Source organism: Typopeltis vanoorti, chromosome 3, assembly GCF_054136105.1.
Source record: "Typopeltis vanoorti isolate ZY-2024b chromosome 3, IOZ_Tvanoo_1.0, whole genome shotgun sequence".
NCBI lineage: Eukaryota > Metazoa > Arthropoda > Arachnida > Uropygi > Thelyphonidae > Typopeltis > Typopeltis vanoorti.
Window position 1 is genome coordinate 157,375,022 of NC_143551.1, and position 22,715 is coordinate 157,397,736.

The 22,715-nt window shown below is 32.6% G+C and overlaps 1 protein-coding gene across 1 annotated transcript in view; it reads left to right on the forward strand.

The window, feature by feature from the left end:
- Positions 1–22,715, forward strand: part of LOC150108695 (uncharacterized) — a 191,321-nt gene that overhangs the window by 96,194 nt on the left and 72,412 nt on the right. The window contains exons 11-14 of the mRNA XM_090416158.1: positions 7,556–7,903; positions 11,018–11,236; positions 13,208–13,564; positions 22,032–22,187. Coding sequence (XP_090272284.1) covers positions 7,556–7,903; positions 11,018–11,236; positions 13,208–13,564; positions 22,032–22,187 — 1,080 coding nt within the window. The remainder of the gene's footprint in view (positions 1–7,555; positions 7,904–11,017; positions 11,237–13,207; positions 13,565–22,031; positions 22,188–22,715) is intronic.

The following is a 22,715-nucleotide window of genomic DNA, read 5'->3' on the forward strand; positions in this document are numbered from 1 at the left end:
TGATCTCCTAATGAACAATAAAAAAAGAAAAACAGTTAAGACAGGGGACATTTCAAAGTGATTAAAATTACAGTAAGGAACTTGACATTATTAGCCTAAGATCATTAAAACAATGGGAGATAGGAAAAGTTAGCAAAGTATATGTTTAATGCCAAGATGGCAGTAACAGACACAGAGAAAGACCAAAGTTTAGGCAGATTGGCAAGTTAATGATGTCTTAGAAGATTGAAATCTGACACTACTAGAAACCTGACAAATAATAGATTAATATGGAAGAAAATCATTATAGGATACTGTCATAATATCTTGTATACATCTATCCTTTGATGGTTCATATCAAGAATTGATGATGATGGCAGTGATAAATTATGAAACACATGAGATAAATGGAATAAGAGAGAAAATAGCCAAACCACCAAACTAGCAGTATACAAGACAGTGTTCAAACCATTTTAAGTTATGGATCAGCGAGTTGGATTAGAAATAAAGCACTTGATCAAAGATTGGAGACTGCAGATATGAGAATTCTTAGAAAAATTTGGGACCCAAACAGATGCCATCAGTGGCAGAATCATATTACAAATGAAGATATTCAGGAAGGAATTCAGCATTGTTTGCATTAAAGAATGTGTGAGCAGGGCTAATCTAAGGTAGTATGGTCACTTAAATAGAATGGGAGAGGAAAGGTTATCAAAACAGATGTTTGTTGCCAATATGGCATGAAAAAGACTCAGAGGAGGACCAAGGTCTAGGTGTATTGATTCTGTCAGAGGTGCCTTCGAAGAATGAAATGTTAGATATGACAATACTGAAGTGCTGACAAGTAATAGACTAATTTGGTGGAAAATTGTTGATAGGAAGATTAATAGTTAATGTAAACTTAATCATATAGTGCTGTCATAGTAGCCTGAACATCCCTTGAGCGTATATATTGGGAAATTAAGGAGGAGGAAAATTTCTGAATATTTAAATAGTGAATGGGAATACTATTGTTAATAATATTAACACTATTGTTAATAATATTAACTTCGATAATAATAATCAATTAAATTGATTTAAATCATTTATTGGACATTAAAGATTGGACATAATTATACTTAATATTTTTTGTCATCTGTTTGAGCAAATTTAAATCAATAGCTTTATTATCTTTTAATGTAAATTCAAGGAGTTATTTGACAGTGGTTTATCAAAAAACTTCATTGCTCATTAATTGTTACAAAATTCTGGTAAGGAAGCATTCTCTTTGATTGCAAGCAGCTTTAAACTTTTTTTTTTGACAGTTTTCTAAAACCGAAATTATGTCCTATATTACCTAAAATATTTTTCTTCATTTAGAATGTTACTTTATCATGTATCAGCAAACAGTGATATGCTTTTGACCACTGGTTACATATATTGGATGTGTTATGACAATAGGGTTTGAACATTTTTCACAACAAAATGCATATCTGTCGATTCTCTCTTTCTTTTAATTTAGGTAATTTTTTTTGAGGTTTTCCTTTTTCATTTTTTTATGACTATCCCTGAAATTATAGTCTTTCTATTAAATTCTGCATTAAAAAAATTGAACCCTCAATAATGAATGGTATGGAATTTTCAGTGATAGCTATTAATGTTACTTTATTGTTATAATTAGAGAAATGAATGCCACTTTTATTTTTACTTGCAATTGGGAAAGCAGAGAAATAAAAATTACAGCCAAATTGGGGCAAGACTAATAGTAATGATAAAATAATGACATTCTTGTCTTCTCTTCAAATAGTGACATTTTTCTAATAACAGCTGCTTCAACAGAAATTGTCAGGTCTGGTGAATCAAAGCACCCTATTTCTTTCTTTCTTTCCCAAATTCTTTCTTCATGAACACACTATGCTAGCTCAGGATTCTTTTTCTAAATATTATTTGATCTCTCCAACTTTTTCCATGGTATTCTTATCAGTTCCCCCTCACTTTCTAAATTCCTTCTTATTATATTTCTAAACCACTTCAAGGAAGAGTTCACAAGCATTTCAACATTTTATATTCCCAAAACATTCCTGATGTCCACCTTTCTTATTCTATCTTTCCTTCTTTTAGAATATTTTCAGCATTCTAAAATATTGAAAATATTTAAATTTTTCAACCTGTATTTATATTCCAAATATTTTAAATATTTTAAAATATTGAAAATATTTAAATTCAATATTCTAAAATATTGAAAATATCTAAATAGTGACATTTCTCATCTCATCTTCCTTTTTTATCCTCATTTACCTTGCGGTGTCGAGGGTTTATTAATCATCGGACCTTAAACCATTTACAGGATAAGGTGGTCAGCCCTACACCCTGGTGTATCTTATATCCTGTAGTGCTGCGTTCTCAAGGCCGGTTTGCCTGCTTTGCGGGATGAAAAATCCCAGGATAAACTGGGGAAAAACCCAACTGTCTACACCCAAGACCGGCTAACTTGGCTATGGCTGAGGAAGATCCTTCAGCTCCTCACGTCATCGACAGGAATCAAACCCAGGACACTCCTTCCCCAGGCATATGGCTGCAAAGCACAAAGCCACTAGGCTAACCACATGATAGTGACATTTAGATATTGAAAATAGCAAGCTTGTTATCAGAGCACTAACTTTTGACTTTTGAAAGCCAAAATTACATGGTCCAAGTAAGAAAAACGTGTGATAATATTGTTTTCCAGTTTATTTTGGGAAATAGAAGCATGTGGATGATTCATAACTAATTTAACTCATTCATGACAAGCACTGGACAGGTTTTTGTTGTGCTATGCTTACCCACAGGGGAGGTGCAGCATGTTGCATTGTGCTTCTTTCTGTGGTGCATTGAGCATGCATATGTCAAATTGTAATGTGTGTATTCCTATAAAACCAAAGCTATTACTTATATATTCTGTTAGTTTCAGAATATATAAGTAACTAATAATTGAGTGAAATTCTATATTTGGATGGTGTATTTAATTACTAAACGTTTAGGGAACCAAAGTTTCAACCTATATGTATATGACATGAACTATTTGCATTTGATTAGAATGTTTAAGGAGGAAAGTAATTGGAAGAAATACAATAGATTCCTTATAGAGAAAAATATATCCAATAATTTATAGTTATATTATGAACATAGTACTTTATTGCATAAATTATTATGCAATAAAGTACTATGTCATCTTGCAATCTCTAATCATGCATGTGCAATTTGATGAGAGAGAAAGAATTTTTTGTAAAAAAAAAACAAAAAAAAATAATCAATAATAAATTACATCTGTTTATAGTGTTAGTTTAGTTTAGCAAATAACTACAGAGAAGAGCAAATCCATTAAATTATAGTGTATGATCACTTGATTTTATTTTTCCTCATATATATAATTTATTTTATTTATTTATTTTTTTGTTACACACATATGGGGGAGGCTGAAAAGTTCTGATAAACACACATAGAACAAAAATGATATTAAAGCAACTGATATAACCATATAACCAAAAGAAAGAGCATATCTTAAAACCCTTTAACCTCCATGTTTCATCAAATTGTAATAATTTGTTCTTTTTCTTCTTTTAGAATATATAAGAAGACATAAAATTAATTAATTTTTGTTCTAGGTTACATTAATTTTACAAAGACTGGAATGAAAGTGTCTATGTATGGCAAATAACTGTCCTATCTCTATACTCTGCAGATGCAAGCTAAACAAAGTTTTATTGAAAATTTTTTGTGAGCAGTAACTACAGTACATTGTCCTAACAAGACATTTAAAAAATTTCAGAATAATGGACATTTATTCTAGGAATTTTCCATGATCTCTGTTTGACTAGTTTTTAGAGTTTATTTCCAAGAAAAACCTTGCTAATCCTTTAACCTTTTTTTTTAATCGCCTAAGGGTTTCAGTAAAAAAAAATATAATCAGGAATCTTGAAACTTTATGCAAACTTGAGACTTTATTGCATACAGAAATATATGTCTTCATCATCATCGTCATCATCAAATTCCTGCCATGTAATCTCAAGGGGTGTACAGGATATGATAGTACTACATGAAAAAAATTACATCATTACTAACTTCCTGTCTACAATTTTCCTCCAAATCAGTCTGTTACTTGTCAAGACTCCAACATTATCAGATCTTATATTTTTATCTTCTAAGGCACTTTGTAACGTATCAATCCACCTATATCTCTGTATTCCTCTGGGTCGTTTTCCTGCCAACCTGGCTGAGAACACTTGTTTTGCTAATCTTTCCTCGCCCATCTGTTTAAGTGACCATACCACCTGAGATTAGCTCTGCTAATGCAATCCTGGATGCTAACAATGTCAAGTTCTTTCCTAATATCCTCATTTTTAATATGATATTGCTATTGATGCTGTCTGTTCACGCCTCTAATCTTTCTCAGGACTTTCATATCTGCGGTCTCTAGTCTTCTAACCCAGCTCTCAGATCCATAAGTTAAAACTGGTTTGAACACTGTCTTGTATACAGCTAATTTAGTGTTCCGACTAATTTTTCTCTTATTCCATATGAATTTATTCAATTGACTTCCCACCATACCAGCTTTGCTGATTCTGTTGTCTATTTCTATATTTAATTTACCATCTTCAGAAAAAATCGTTCCTAAGTCGCTGAAATGTTTTACTTTTTCCACAGGTTCTCCATTCACAACACAGTTAACATTTTCAATGATTCTGCCTATTTTCATTGTCTTTGTCTTTTTATTGCTGACCTTCATACCATATCTATTACAAGAGCTATTCAATTTAGTCAGAGAATCTTGCAGACTTGTAGCGGATTTATTTAGAAGTATAACATCATCCGCATAAGGCAAAGAGCTGACATTAACATCTCCAATTTTGATATCATGTTTAATACCACTTTCCTTCATAATGTGGTGCATATAGATAATGAATAACAGAGGGGATAATGTACATCCTTGTCTCACACCAGATTTAACATTAAACCATCTTCCTCTACTTCCTTCAATTCTAACTGCTGACTTACAACTCAAATAAAGACTAAGTATTGCTTGATATAATGTCCCATTGACACCATATAACTCTGGCGTATTGAATAGCTTCTCTCTTGGCACCTTGTCATATGCCTTTTCCAAATCGACAAAACTTAAATACAGATCTTTGTTATATTTCCATGCTTTCTCGACTATTTGTCATAAAGTGAAGATCTGATCCTGACAGTCTCTATTTAGCCTGAATCCAGCTTGTTCTTCACCCAGCTTTTCTTCCACAATTCTCCTCAATCGCTTCTCAAGTATACTTGCATTGATCTTGCCAGGAACACTCAGTAGGGAAATACCTCTGTAATTCTCACATTCAGTTTTATTTCCCTTTTTATATATGGGTACTATGAGAGCCCTACTCCAATCATCGGGAATGCGTCCCTCTGTCCAGGTTTTCTGAACTATGCAGTTCAGCCACTGTAAGACTTTTATACCACCATCCTTCAGCATTTTTGGTCGAATATCATCTACTCCTGCTGCCTTTCTACATTTCAAGCCTTTAATGGCTTTTTCTACTTCAAGTATGGATATGTATTCCTGACTGCATGCCTGGTCAGTGTTTTATACCACTGTGCTATCATCACTGCTTGTTTCATTTAGCAATTATTTGAAGTAATTACTCCATACTTCAAGCATATCCTTTTCTCCCATTTTCATGTAACATTTGTCATCTCTAACTTCGTTTACAGCACTCCTTCCCCCATTCCTAAGCTTCTTCAACAACCTCCAGAATATTTTGCCACTGTCTTGATATTTATTTTCTATATTCTTGCCAAAGTCCTCCCATGACTTTTGTTTAGCTAGTTTTACACACTATTTAGCATTCTTTCATTTGTCTCTGTATTCTCTAAGAGCACAAGCTGAGTTATGTGCCAGGAATGTTTGATATGCTTTCTTCTTTTCCTTCACTGCCTCTTTAACTTATTGTGTACACCATGGAGTTCTAATTTTTCTATCCTTGCAGACAACTTCACCACATGTTTCTCTGGCTGAATCAGTCAGGGTTTTCTTCAAGGCTTGCCACTGAATCTCCAAGGTTTGAATTCCTGTTCTCAAACTCTTTCATTTTTTCTTCAATAATCTTTGTGTATTTTAGTCTACAGTTCACATCTGAGATCTGCTCAACTTTTATTTACTTTAGAACTTTCTTACATGTCATTCTTTTCAATATGAAATTCAATTTTATCCTGCTCAAGACTAAATAGTGATCATTTACAATTTTAAATTCTCTGTACACTCTGGTGTCCTGCACCAGGGAGAAAACATCACTATCAACAATAACATAGTCAATGAGACTTTTCTTATTCCTTGCCTCTTCTCTCCATGTGAATTTGTGCACATTTTTATGTTGGAACATGGTGTTAGTAATAACCAGTCCATGTCCTGAGCAGAAATCCAACAGATATTTGCCATTATTATTAACTTTGCTCTTTTCTCCAAATTTTCCCAAAATATTTTTGTATGTCTCATAATCATTTCCTACTCTGCTATTTAGATCCCTAACCAACTTTTCCTTTTTCATTGTGTCAGTTGCTTTTTCTTAAGCCTCAAAAAATTCCTCCGCTTCTACCTTAGTAGAACCTTCTGTGGGACCATAGGCACAAATAAGTCTCATTGTCCAGTTCCCCATTCTCATATTTGCCCACATTATTCTGCTTGAGACTGACTTCCATTCAAGAAGATTAGCCTCGTATTTTGTGTTGAATACTATGACTTCTCCTTCTTTTCCTTGATTGTCATTGCCTGAATATAGCATTTTGTATTTATTGCTCAGAAAGATCTCACCAGTTTTTGTCTTTTTTGTTTCAGTCACCCCTATAATGTCTATCTGGTGTTTATCTAATTCCTCAGCTAGCTCCATTTCTTTTCCATTCAGGCTTCTTATGTTGATAGTGCCAATCTTTAACTCTGGTGATGTTGAGTTGGGGTTTATTTTCAGATTTGTTCCAGTAGCTGACTTTTCGCTGTTTGCCCTGGTTCCCTGGCGAAATCAACGGGGGCCTGGTGTAACCGGGCGATACCCCCAGCCAGCATGAAATTTTGTCATGTTGTACCATCATTTTTTATTTTGGTTTAATCAATAAGAATACAATTTGGTCGGCTAAATCCCAAATTGCCAGCCCATCCTCGTTCGTTCACTATCCAATGAGATACCCAACAGGGTGCACCACGAGAAGGTGAGGATTGGACATTAGGTCAGAAGTCCTGGTCGGTTCTCCGAATTCCTTTAAAGGCTATGTGGAGGTCTCCTCTCAGTTATACAGCTTTGCCCCTTAAGCACCCCAGAAATATATGTGAATTGTCGTAATAGAAGATTTTGAATTTTCTTTGATAACTAATCAAATAAAGTATGGTTATTTTATAACCATAAAATAAGGTTTGTATTTTTGATGACCAGGGAGACAAACATGGAAACTGCTTAAACGACTTTCAGATTCTTCATATCAGTACACTAGTCAGTATCATATACCAAATTTATGTAGATTTGATGTATTGAAATTTTTTGGGAAAAAAAATGCTACATATGCTTTTGTTTGTTTGTTCTAGGCTTTACTGGTGCTAGTTGTGAAACTAACGTGAATGACTGCCAGTCATCTCCATGCCATCATGGAGAATGTGTGGATGGAACAAATTCCTTTACTTGTAATTGTCATCCTGGCTATACAGGCTTTTTGTGTCAAACACAAATAAATGAATGTATTAGTAATCCCTGTCAACATGGTGGGCTGTGTGAAGATCTCATCAATGGTTATCAGTGCCGCTGTAGAGCAGGAACATCTGGACTCAACTGTGAATATAATGTCAATGAATGTTTTAGTAATCCTTGCCGAAATGGTGCTGTCTGTGTTGATGGTATTAATTCATATCTGTGCCAATGTTTACCTGGATTTACAGGTATATAAATAGATTTTTTTTTGTTTTAAAAATTTGCACCATATCATTTATATTTTGATGGCCATCAGGTTTTATTACATGCACATTTATACCTATGTAATTTAAAATTTAATATGTATAAATTATATCTGCTTTGTTATTATAGGTGATTATCACAGTTTTATTTTTATTTTATTTTTATTTTATATCTTGCATTATTACATGATACTGTCTTTTGGATTCCATAATTTATAACAAAATGTGAATGATAAGAATGTGCATCCTGTATTTAGTACTTTATTTAAAATGTCAGTGAGATCCATTAATGAGGGCCTCCATAGCTCTTTCTATAGCCAATACACTTTGGTTGGAAAGATCTGAGTTTGAATCCTTCCATCCAACAACTGAAAGTGAATTACCCAGTCTCATAAGATGGTGACAAGGTTTTTTTTCCCTCTTAGCAATTTATTGTTTTCACCACACAAAACAGGCAGAACTAGCAAATACAGTTGATATGTATAGCTGATCTTATGAATATGCATTTTCCAAATCTACAAAAATTTTTTTTTATAAAAAATCTAAAATTAGTACTGTGGGTAGGTTTAGGATTATTTTTATTTTTTTTTCTATTTTTTACGTAATCTAGAAACTTTGCTCTAGAGAACATACATGGAACTTTCTTAAGCCACTTCAGGCCTCCAGTAAATAAACAGGACTGTGGTGTCTCACACCAGCAATGAAATTTGTCTCTCCTGAAGACATAGACATTCACAAACGTCCATGCCCACAGTGACCTCTGATCCCACATCCTGTTTGTTGGAGAGTGAGTGCATTAGCCATTCAACCAGAAAGGTTGATAATTAAATACTGATATTTGTTATATTTCTATGATTTCTAAAGTTTTGTTATAAACTAAAAAAAAAAAAATCTAGTTTCTGTTTGTCATGAACCCAGCTTGATGATTCCTAAGTTTCTTTTCCACAATTTTTTTTTAGCCTCTTCAAATCTTCTTTCACTACACGTTATTCCCATTTCCTATGCAGAGTCTGTGTGTTACTTAGATGCGACCTTTGTTAGTACAACTCCCAACTGACCTGTCGCCTAGCCTGCCGCTGGGGGAATATATTTTTGACTGTAGAAGTGTATGTTCATAGGGCTGGTTTGCCTGTTTGCGGGATGAAAAACGCCAGATAAACTGGCGGAAAAAACCATACTGTCCATGCCCAAGACCGGCTAACTTGGCTATGGCTGAGGAAGATCCTCAAGTTCCTCATGTCTTCGACGGGAATCGAACCTGGGACACTCCTTCCCCAGGCATATGGTTGCGAAGCACAAAGCCACTAGTCTAACCACATGGACTTTTTAGCCTCTTCAGATAGTCTTCCATAAATCATACCTAGAACACTTACTGGTGAAACTGCTCTGTAATTCTCACATTCAGTTTTGTTTCCATTTTTATATATAGATACTATGAGAGCTCATCTCCAAACCTCCTGAATTCAACTTTCTGGCCAGGCCTTTTGAATTATGTACATTTCATTTATATGTACTCCTGATTATATTCCTCTTAAATATCTTCAAAATATTATTGAGTATTTTAAATGAGATAAACCACTATTCTGCCATGGTTTATCTCACTTAAAATACTTTCATAGCATTTACTCATGACATCCAAAACATCTTCAGTTTTAATTTTACCATCATCATCATCTTTTATAAGGGAAACATTGGCCGAGTGAAAATATTGTCGATAGTAACTGAGCTATGGAGGCTTTTATTGTATAAGCCAAGTGTTAAATCCAAAAGGTCACTCTAGGAAGCAGTTGAAGTCCAAGAAAGTGTTTTATCTCCAGCAGAACTAATTAACCAATTTTAAATTAATCCATTGTATTGCTTACACCCCACTTCCTTAGCCAAAAGTACTACCAGCAGAAAATAGTACCTGGAGCTAATGATCACACATTTAGCATCAAGAAATCTGTTCTAACACTCTATAAGTTTTCAGTTTTGTATCTTTGTTGAGCAAGTTTTGTTCAGGTACTATAGAAAATGTTGAAATTCTAACTTGTAAATGCTCAGCCTTATCATTCAAATCAATTATAATCTGATTTTTTATGTAGACTTTTTTTTTTCTCCTCACACCAGAAAACTGCATAAACAGTGCTAACAATTATGGAAATAAAGTTATTTCCAGGATTACAATGAATTTATTGATCTGGCTGTTTCATAGTATGCAATTCAAAATAACTAAGATTATTTTATTTGGTTTAAGTTATTTGTGCAATATTTTTCTTTAGAATATAACATGAAGTTCTTATTAGTTGAAAGAAAAGCAATGTACAGCATTAGTTAAACTTTAATTCACACCAACAAACTTTATTAAGCTCATTCATTCTTAATGTTATGTGATTTAGGAGGCTCTAAACATGTTTCATTCAAAATAGTAGGTGAGAGGACTGATTATAGGAATTTGTATAACTGTATTTTCTTATATTTGCATTTTAATTTAGCCAACTGAACCAAATGGTAAATACATTTTTTGTTCCAGTTAGCATTTCTCACAAAAATGTATTTATCATTTTGGTTCAGTTGGCCAAAAATTTGGAGAACCTTGATCTTATTCAAATAAACTAAAGAAGCATGCTTATTGCACAATAAACGTATGCATTGAACTACTTGTTTAATCATTTGATTGTATTTTATTACTACTTCTGAACCTGCCACCAGAAATATCAGCTTCTATTCCTTTCCTCCATCTCTAGGATCCTAACCCATATATCCATCATTGTCCTGTTAAATTTTATGCCAAATATGGATGTATTTCTCTATGAAAATGTGTATTGCAATATAAGTGCTGCTTAAACAGATAGGACACTAAGCATAGATTTGCAAGACATGAATAGAACATCCTCTTGAATATTTCATAATTATATAAAAGCTTTTCCTTTATGTTTTTAATTTTTGAGCAATAAAAAGAAAAGACAGAAAAAATAGTTTTAATGATTAAAATTTTTTTAATCATTAAAAAAATCTTTAACAACAATAGGTATGTTATGCTTTTATGTTACTGAGATTTTTTTCAGCATCATGATTTTTTCTTATGGGTGCTGTATTAATTCTTGATTCTTATTTTAGGTATTCATTGTGAAACAAATATTGATGAATGTGCCAGTAGTCCATGTTCAAATGCTGGTATTTGTACAGACCTGGTAAATGGTTTCAAGTGTGACTGTCCACGTGGTTATTTTGATGCCCGATGTCTTTCTGATGTTAATGAATGTGCAAGTAATCCCTGCTTACATGGTGGCACTTGTGAGGATGAAGTAAATCGTTTCATCTGTCACTGCCCCAAAGGTAAGTAATTAATAAAATTTTAAGTTTACAGTTTTAAGTTTTTATTTTGTAGCTGGCATTCAAATAAAATGCAAGCTTATTGCAAAAAAGGTTTTTGTAAGTTACTTTGAGTTTGATTACTTTTTTAAAATTCTTCTTTTATTATTTTCATAATTTTCCTTTTTTTTTTTTTTCATTACTAATCAACCTGCAATCTTTCCTTGTTATTAGGTGAAATATTTAAAAAAAAAAAAATTCAAAATCATTCATTTTTCTTATTCATTGAAGACATATGGATTATTTTAAACAAGTATAAAATCTATATTTTGCTCGAATAACTGAAACTCTATCATTTTCTAATATAATATTTATTCCTCATTATATATATTAAAAAAAAAGCCTTATAAACTCAAGGAGCTATAGAAGTTTATCCAGAGCAGACTTTTACAAACATCCATGCCCACAGTGGGACTTGAATCCACAACCTGTTAGTTGGAGAATGAATATGCTATATACTCAGTCAACCAGGCTTGCAAGTAATCAAAGTGATTGAAATTTATGTGGCCCAGAACAGCAGTTGTTTTTGGCATAATAGTGTTCTTGGTATTAAGTTACTTTAACAACAACAAAAAAGTGCAATTCTTAATTAGGACCCACATGTTTTCTCTTGCTTTACTATTCTGCTTATAGTTATCCCAGTTACTCAAACTGTCATTTGAATTTTAATGCAGTCTTTTTTCCTGCTATAGTTTGGTTGAGAGATTTCCACTGATTGGTTAATATCTACTAATGATTGAAATATTTACTTGACACCAAACAAAAAACCTTAATTTGTTACTAAATTTTCTTTGGTGCACTGGGACAGTTGGCCCTGGAAGTTGCAATGCTTTCAACCTAAGATAAACTGTATTTGTTGATTTTTATCAACATCAGCATTTTCTACCACTGATGAATCAAAATAGATTCAAAATGGATAGTGAATGCTAGTGAAAAATGTTAGAAATATACTATAATAAGAGACAACATGCAAGTTTCAGTAGAGAATCATGTCTTTTTTATTAATATAGTCAACTCTTATGTTAGAGAGAGAGAGCATCTAAGTCATAATAGCTATCTGCTCAGTGAAGACTTTTATCTTGAGTTTATGGTAATCTTTTGATTGCTGTAAGATTTGAAATGCTATAACCAAAACATGTATCCATAGCTCAATGATCAATGGAAGATATTCCTTACTTATTATTAATGATTGAATGGGTTTTGTTAGTCATTAATTAGATAGGAGATAATGGTAATAATAATAATTCCATAGTAGAGATTTGTACCCTTTTATCCCCCCCCCCTTTTTTTTTTTGTGGCTAAGCTTTATATGGATTAAAGTTGACTCTCATTATAACAAGCATCATTTAGGCAAAATGCTCTTTCCTGTTTACAATATGCTGTGGAAACTATATGCTAATGCAAGCTATTTTCTGTAGTTCCATTGAGTTTGCTATAATGAGAATTAGCTATACTTTCCAAGTTACAAGACAAATGCTGACAAAGTTAGAATAATAAGAAGGAAAACAAAATGAAAGTTAGTTTTGGTATACAAATTTTTTGATAAGGAAGTAAATGTTTTTTTTTTTTTTTTTTTTGGTTAATTATGTGTATTCTGCAGTCTAGTGATGATAAAAACTAGAAATTCCAGTAGGAAAAAATCTGTCACCTGTGTATAGGACTGGCTAAATAACTGCCTTCAATTGAGAAGGCCTTATCAAAGTTCCATACATCCTGGATGGGATTTGAATCAAGAGCTTTCTAACCAGTGGATTTAGTCATTTATTTTACTTCACTACTGATGTGCATTTTTTCTTGAGCTGCCTGAATGCTTTATGAGATTTCTATGTACGCTTTAGAATCACTCTCTTACAAGTGATAATATAATTGATAATTAGTTATTTGATATTTTTAAAATTGATATTTTATTTATTTATTTTTTTGTTGTTGCTTTAGGATATGGTGGTCATCGATGTGAGCAAGAAATTGATGAATGCCAGTCTAATCCATGTCAACATGGAGGTAGTTGTCAAGATGGACTAGCTAATTATACATGTGTATGTGTTCCTGGATACTGTGGCCAAAACTGTGAGACAAACATTGATGACTGTGCTAGTAGTCCATGTCTTAATAGTGGCTCATGTATAGATTTAGTGAATACTTTCCAATGTGTTTGTGAGGTCCCTTATACTGGACAGACATGTGATATTGAACTTGACCCCTGTTCTCCAAATAAATGCAAGAATGGTGCTAAGTGTACACCATCTTCTAATTATCTTGATTTTGCCTGTACATGTGAACTGGGTTATACAGGTGAGTTTTAACATTACTTTTCCAACTGATATTACAAGAAACATGGTTTAATTTGAATATGTATTTATTAAGTGATATTTATAAAATTAACTGATAGTATGTATTTTTTTTTTGTGCATCGTAACCAGTTTAAAAATATTCTATATGTAGTCAAAAAAAAAAAAAATCTAAAAAGGTGGTAAACCACATCTTGTGTTTCTCCTATTTTTCTGATTCAGAAAAGCAGGAAAGACATTAGGATTATAAGGGGGGGGGGATTACATTGCTGAAAATTGTGTAAAAAAAGTGTGATACTCTGTTATTTAGCTTACAATTTGAGAAAAAGCCAAGATGAGAGGGAGCGAACAAGCAGTTCCCTAGTTAGTAGAGCTAACTGAGGTTAAACGTTACATATTGCAATACATGCATGCATGTATTACAATAAAATAAAGGTATATAGAGAAGTTAGAGTAGATGTTTAATATGAATTTTCTTGATATTCATATAAATTTTTAAATAATTTCTTTATTTAATCAAATAATATATGAGATATAAATAATTGTAAAATACCATTATTAAGTCAGTATGGTATTTTACACAATTCATTCATATTAAACATCATCTAATTTTGAAGAAGTAAGTAAGTCAGATAAAAAAAAAAAAACAGGGTGAGAAGAAATTATTATTGTGCAGTTTAGCAAAATGATAAAATTTTGAGTTTGATGTTAGGACTTTCTCGGCTTATACAAACCTAACTTAATCACCAAGTTTTATTTTAGGGATTAAATTTTGTGAATTTCTTTTCAATTTGTATACACAATAAGCTTTTAAGCAAACACAAAGTGCTTTTATACATTTAACTTACATCACTCAAAATAGTTGTTGCTGTTGTTGTTATTGTTGTCATGTGGAGTTCCTCGCAATTTTCCTCATCAATCCCTTCGGACTGGTTGAGATTGTGGCCTCCAATGAGGGACTTCTAAGTATGTATTTTTGACTGTAGATCTATGTGTGTTCATGAGGCTGGTTTGCCTATTCTGAAGGATGAAAAAAACCTGAGTTTCTGGGAAATGAAGTATAAAGAAACTCACCTTTAGTCGAAAGAGACCAGATAAAGGTTCCTCATGTCATAGATGGGAATGAAACCCAGGTCTTTCTGACCAAAGGGCTTCATCTATACTGACTGAGCTACAGAGGCTCTACTCAAAATAGTACTAATGCATTTAAATCAAAATGGTAAAAGCTTGTACTATATTATAGATAATTTGGATCACAATATTACTGTTCACTGATTAAAAAAGTAATAATAATCAATTGTCTTTTAAATGTATACAGAAATTGGCTTAAGATTTTAACTGTCATTTCCTTGAACTCGCGTCTGAATTCAGAACTGAAATAAATTGTACTATTTTACATTTTTTGGCTGAAAAGCTGAAAATTATCTGAGACAGAAGTATCCATTGTGTTTTTTTTTTTTTTTTTTTTAATTGTGTGTGTGAGATAGATGCATGTGCAGTAGTGCCACTCTCTAAAAGAGAAGCTGCAGAGGAGAGCATCCCTCTGTAGAATCATGATGATTACTATGTTTAGAGTGAAATGAAGTATAAAGAATAAGGGAAAAACATTTTTTCTATGTGTGTTGTTTGTAAAGATGCATGTATATCTGTTTAATGTCTTCTGAGCAAAAAACAATAAATTATTGGAATTTTTATTTATTGTATATGTTTGTACAATAAATGCAATTTAACTGACTAGAGATAATTTAAATATTTTGCATAATTTATGTGATTCTTTTTTTTGATTTTCAAATTGAAATTGTGTGATGGATGTTCTCTGCTTGTTCTGTTATTGTAATGTCTGGATTACCATAAATTTGTTCAGTGAAATATTGGAAAATAACAGATTTATGAATAAAGAGGACATAGGTACAAGCAGTTTCATTTCAATTATGAAAGTCAGCGAAGAAAGGATTCATGTTAATGAATCTACCAAAATCATTAGGTAGTTGTTGATGAGCTGAGTATATATATATTTTTTTTTTGCAAGAACTGTTTTTATTTAAAGAAATTGTGAAAACTTGTTCTTATACATCAAGCTTGATGCTCTACAAACTTTTTTCTACATTTTTGAACCAACTTCTGTTGTGTTTTTCTGACATTGTAATTTCACCTGCTGCCAAGGATGAATGGTAAATTGGATAAATGCATCAGCAAATTGAGTAACTTAGTGGACATTTAATATCCCCCCTCCCCGCAATGGATTAGATTGCATTAGATATAAAAAGATTTACATATCTAAAGTGTTAAAGGTGAGCCAACTGGTCTCATAAGGTGGAGGGTACAGTTGTAAATACTTGTCTTTAGGAGATACAGCAGAGGAAAGGCAAGCTAGCTGCATTAATTGCCTGAAACATCTAATTAGGGAATTTATTAGCCTATCTTGGATGGATGAGAATGGGATGGAGAATTAAATGTGCTAAAAGTTGAAGAGTAAAATTAAATGAGAAAGTTATAAACTTTCTCATTTAATTTTACTTTGAAAGCTGTCGTAAGCTTTGTGTATGACCAGGAGCTGCTCATGCATAGGCACTGTGGAACTGCAGCACCCTCAATTTTTCTTGATATATAAATATATTTATTAATTTATATATATTTGCTTGTAATATTTAATTTTATCATCAACAAACCCCAACTCAACATCACCAGAGTTAAAGATCAGTACTATCAACATAAGAAGCCTGAATGGCAAAGAAATGGAGCTAGCTGGGGAATTAGATAAGTACCAGATCGACATAATAGGAATGACTGAAACAAAAAAGACAAAACTGGTGAGCTCTTTCTGAGCAATAAATACAAAATGTTATATTCAGGCAATGACAATCAAGGAAAAGAAGGAGCAGCAATAGTATTCAACACAAAATACGAGGCTAATCTTCTTGAATGGCAATCAGTCTCAAGTAGAGTAATGTGGGCAAATATGAGAATGGGGAACTGGACAATGAGACTTATTTGTGCCTAAGGTCCCACAGGAGGTTCTACTAAGGTAGAAATGGAGGAATTTTTTGAGGCTTTAGAAAAAACAACTGACACAATCAAAAAGGAAAGTTTGGTCCTTGTTGGGGATCTAAATAGCAGAGTAGGAAATGATTGTGAGACATACAAAAATATTTGGGGAAAATTTGGAGAAAAGAGCAAAGCTAATAATAATGGCAAATATCTGTTGGATTTCTGCTCAGGATATGGACTGGTTATTACTAACACCATGTTCCAACATAAAAATGTGTACAAATTCACATGGAGACAAGAAGCAAGGAATAAGAAAAGTCTCATTGACATTGTTATTGTTGATAGTGATGTTTTTTCCCTGGTGCAGGACACCATAGTGTACAGAGGATTTGAAATTGGAAGTGATCACTATTTAGTCTTGAGCAGGATAAAATTGAATTTCATATTGAAAAGAATGATATGTAAGAAAGTTTTAAAGCGAATAAAAGTTGAACAGCTCTCAGATGTGAACTGTAGACTAAAATACACAAAGATTATTGAAGAAAAAATGAAAGAGTTTGAGAACAGGAATTCAAACCTTGGAGATTCAGTGGCAAGCCTTGAAGAAAACATTGATTGATTCTGCCAGAGAGGCATGTAGTGAGGTTGTCTGCAAGGATAAAAAAATCAGAACTCCCTGATGGACACAGGAAGTTAAAGAAGCAGTGAAGGAAAAGAAGAAAGCATATCAAAAGTTTCTGTCAAATAAGTCAGCTTGTGCTCTTAGAGAATACAGAGACAAATGGAAGAATGCTAAACAGTGTGTAAAACTAGCTAAGCAAAAGTCATGGGAGGACTTTGGCAAGAATATAGAAAATAAATATCAAGACGGTGCAAAATATTCTGGAGGTTGTTGAAGAAGCTTAGGAATGGAGGAAAGAGTGCTGTAAAAGGAGTTAAAGATGATAAAGGTGACATGAAAACGGGAGAAAAAGATATCCTTGAAGTATGAAGTAATTACTTTGAAAACCTGCTAAATGAAACAAGCAGTGATGATAGCACAGTGGTAAAAAAACACTGACCAGGCATGTAGTCAGGAATACATGTCCATACTTGAAGTAGAAAAAGCCATCAAAGGCTTGAAATGTGGAAAGGCAGCAGGAGTAGATGATATTCGATCAGAAATGCTGAAGGATGGTGGTATAAGAGTCTTACAGTGGCTGCACTGCATAGTTCAGAAAGCCTGGACAGAGGGACGCATTCCCGATGATTGGAGTACGGCTCTCATAGTACCCATATATAAAAAGGGAAATAAAACTGAATGTCAGCATTACAGAGGTATTTCTCTACTGAGTGTTAATGGCAAGATCTATGCAAGTATACTTGAGAAGCGGTTGAGAAGAATTGTGGAAGAAAAGCTTGGTGAAGAACAAGCTGGATTCAGGCCAAATAGAGGCTGTCAGGATCAGATCTTCACTTTACGACAAATAGTCGAGAAAGCATGGGAATATAACAAAGATCTGTATTTAAGTTTTGTCGATTTGGAAAAGGCATATGACAAGGTGCCAAGGGAGAAGCTATTCAATACGCCAGAGTTATATGGTGTCAATGGGGCATTATATCAAGCAATACTTAGTCTCTATTTGAGTTGTAAGTCAGCAGTTAGAATTGAAGGAAGTAGAGGAAGATGGTTTAATGTTAAATCTGGTGTGAGACAAGGATGTACATTATCCCCTCTGTTATTCATTATCTATATGGATCACATTATGAAGGAAAGTGGTATTAAACATGATATCAAAATTGAAGATGTTAATGTCAGCTCTTTGCTTTATGCAGATGATGTTATATTTCTAAATAAATCTGCTACAAGTCTGCAAGATTCTCTGACTAAATTGAATAGCTGTTGTAATAGATATGGTATGAAGGTCAACAATAAAAAGACAAAGTCAATGAAAATAGGCAGAATCATTGAAAATGTCAACTGTATTGTGAATGGAGAACCTGTGGAACAAGTGAAACATTTCAGCTGCTTAGGCACGATTTTTTCTGAAGATGGTAAATTAAATATAGAAATAGACAACAGAATCAGCAAAGCTGGTATGGTAGGAAGTCAATTGAATAAATTCATATGGAATAAGAGAGAAATTAGTCGGAACACTAAATTAGCTGTATACAAGACAGTGTTCAAACCAGTTTTAACTTATGGATCTGAGAACTGGGTCAGAAGTAAAACACTTGACCAAAGACTAGAGACTGCAGATATGAGAGTCCTGAGAAAGATTATAGACGTGAACAGATTTTAATATGATATCTTAATATATCATATTAAAAACGAGAATATTAGGAAGGAACTTGACATTGTCAACATCCAGGAATGCGTTAGCAGAGCTAATCTCAGATGGTATGGTTACTTAAACAGAATGGGCGAAGAAAGATTAGCCAAACATATGTTCTCTGCCAAGTTGGCAGGAAAACGACCCAGAGGAAGACCAATATATAGGTGGATTGTTATGGTACAAAGTGCCTTAGACGATAGAAATATAAGATCTGATAATGTTGGAGTCTTGACAAGTAACAGACTGATTTGGAGGAAAATTGTAGATAGGAAGTTAGTAATGATGTAATTTTTTTCATGTAGTACTATCATATCCTGTGCACCCCTTGAGGGTACATGGCAGGAATTTGATGATGATGATGATGACATTCCTATACAATTCTCTTATTTTGTATGAAAAATAATAAAAATTCATCTTGTAGCACTTACCAGGGCGAAGGACGTTAGCAGCACTATTTACCACAGTGTCATATTGCTATGCACACAAACATATGCACATCATAGTGGGATGCGAGCTATTAGCGTAATGCGGCACTGTCTGTCGCACAGTTCCACTGTTGTTTATGTGCAGTTTGCACCAATAGTAGAGTGTTCGTAGTGCTTATGGTGTTTACTCCATCTCTTTAAATATTTGGACATTACAATTAAAGGATTTAATTGTAATGTCTAAAAATTGTAAATCCATTCCTTTAATTATAATTAAAGGAATGGATTTTATTTTTAAGTAATTTTGAATTATACTAAACTGTATAATTTTATCGATAACTAATGTTATTAATGTTTATTATTCACATCACGTATACAAATTATACACATTATACTATTCAACTTGTATAATTATGACAATATTTCACAATACAATTCAATGCACAGTACAATGTTACAAAATAAAATTCAAGTATTACTATCATATTCTGTTGGTACTAACACTTATTATGGCTATTATTTTATTATGGTTAATAAAAAGTTTTCTCATATATGCAAGTGGAATATAATATATTTCGAATGGTTTCAAAGTTATGATAGTAATTGGTTTAGAGTAATATAAGTTAGTTAATGCAAATATGTGTAACCAAGGGCCGCAGCCATACTGGTTACTAGAAAAGTAATTAGCTTAAAACAACACTGAGAGTCCGGGGACTGCATCTAAGAGGTCTCCCTTACCAGTTATAATAATGTACATGTTGATATTTTAATTCCTAATTGAATGAACCAATTTGTAAATCAACACCTTAATTGATCTCTTATACTATACGTTTAAAATAATTGTCAACATTATTTAATCCCATAAGGTAGTTTCTCAATCTTTTTCTGAATACATATTCTGAGGTTATAGATTTAATTTCATTCTGAAGTTTATTATAGCTGCTCATCGCAATGTACTCAAAAGATTTATGAAAAATTTCTTTGTTAGCCTTAGGTACTTCCAGCGTGTTTTGACCGCAGCGCAATCCATAGTCTATGTTATATACCAAGAAACTTTCAGTGTTTCTTTTTACATATAACAGACTACCATAGAGATATAGTTTCTGAAATGGTAGAATATTATGAACAATATACAGATCATTGGTTGAATGTGCAAAGTTGGTAGTAGTTATGGCTCTAATTATTCTGTTTTGTATTCTTATTAATGGAAGCAGATTGTTATAATATACTCCTCCCCACAGGTAATGCTATATTACAGTGAAGAATTTACCCAGGAATAGTATAAACGTCTTAAGAATGCTGCATTTACAAATTTTTTAACATAATATATTCTGTTAATTATGAACCTAAACTTATTTGTTAAGAAAGTGGTGTGGGAGTTCCACTTCAAATTGCTATCGATATGGCCCCCAAATACTTGACGGTTTTTGTTTTTTTGATTAAGCTACATTTACAATTTAGAGTATCACTACATTTCCTTTCATGCCATTTTATAGTTATACTGTGATCTAATTTGTCTGTTAATGTAAAGTACATATATCTTGTTTTTTCGGTATTAATGTTAAATCCGTTGTTGCTAAACCATATACTTAGTTTTAACATATCGCTATTAATCCTTTTTAGATTTTCAAGAGTTGTTTCAGTGTATACTAAAGCTGTATCGTCAGCAAAGGATATCATTTTGTCAAAAAGTTTGTATTTACATAGATCATTAACATATATTATGAATAGGATTAGTCCTAGCCGACCCTTGTGGGACTCTGTATTTTATTATGTTTGTTGTGCTTTTAAATATATCATAGCTGGTGTAGTGTTTTCTATTATTCAGATAGGATCTGAACCAGTCATTAGTAATTCTCCTAATGCCGTATTTGGACATTTTTAATAGCAATAGATCATGATGAACTCAATCGAATGCTTTTGATATCAAGAAAAATAGCTGCCATGTGCATTCCTTCATTTATTCCACTATAGACCTTTTTATGAAACTCAAGTAGCACTTTTTCAGTATTGCTTCTGGATCTGAACCCATATTGATTAGTTGCATAAATAATAAACAATATTTTTTCATGAAACAAAACAAGAAGAATATATATTATTTTTAAGTAATTTTGAATTATACCAAACTGTATAATTTTATCGATAATAAACAATATTTTTTTATGTTTAATTTTTTTTTAATTTTTACCATAATTTTGATATTTTATCCAAACACGTATATACCGTACTTACAGTGCGTATGTATATTTCGAAAGTTGCAGACCACCATGATTTTCAGCCACAACTGCCACTATGTATGACAGTGAGAACCCGCCACATTTTTGATGGTGATGGAGCTGTTAATCATAATGGTAATAATATTTAAGCAGTGCAGATAGTCACACAGCACATTATATAAATAAAATTATCATTATGATTAACAGCTCCATCACCATCAAAAATGTGGCGGGTTAACAATGCTATGTTACAGCATGTGCTGGAGTAGAGTACAGAATCCCTTAGTTCGCGTGGGTGTGTGTGTGCATGCGTGTGCACAATAAATGCAATTGAAGTTGATAATTTAACAGGCCAATGATAAATTTCAAACTAAACAGGTTTGAACTCTGGAAGGATGTTTGCAATGAGAAATGATACAAATTATTAGTGGATTAAATATACTTGTAGTTTTGTCTTTATTAATCTCAGTTGTTTATTAGCAATAACAAAGTGTGGCATAATTTCTAAAAAAAAATTTATTTTTCAGGACGTCTTTGTGATGAAGATATTGATGAATGTGCCATATCCTCACCTTGCCGCAACAGTGCTACCTGTGTAAACACTAATGGATCATATACATGTATTTGTGCTAAAGGATATGAAGGAAGAGATTGCTTAATCAATACCGATGATTGTGCCTCATGTAAGTATGATGTACTTCAATGTACTCATTTTGCAGGATATGAAATCATGATATAATGCTATTTTTTTTTTTTTTATTAAAATAGAAAATAATAAACTTTATAAATTCTAAACCTCATAAACTTATCAAACTATAAGCTATGAAGTTTTTCATGCAGTTTATAAACTTCATTATAAACCATGAAGAAAAAGAAGACCAGGTTGTCCATTGAAGTGACTTTTCTAATGGCATCTGAGGTTGGAACAGAATGTACTAGGCTTGAAGTGCATGTTGATGATGATTAATTAATTACATGACGAATGTATTGATTATGTATTGATTATGATGAATGATTTCATTATGTCCTATGTTGCAGTTAGATTTCCTTTTTGAATTAACAATGTAATCTGTAAGAATGATCACTAATAGCTATACTGCATTGTTAGGTAATGATGTTATTTTCTTTCAATACAATATGACATCATGTTTTTTTATTGACTGGATTGCTCAAGAAATAAATTTTTAGTGCTCAGATAATATATATATATA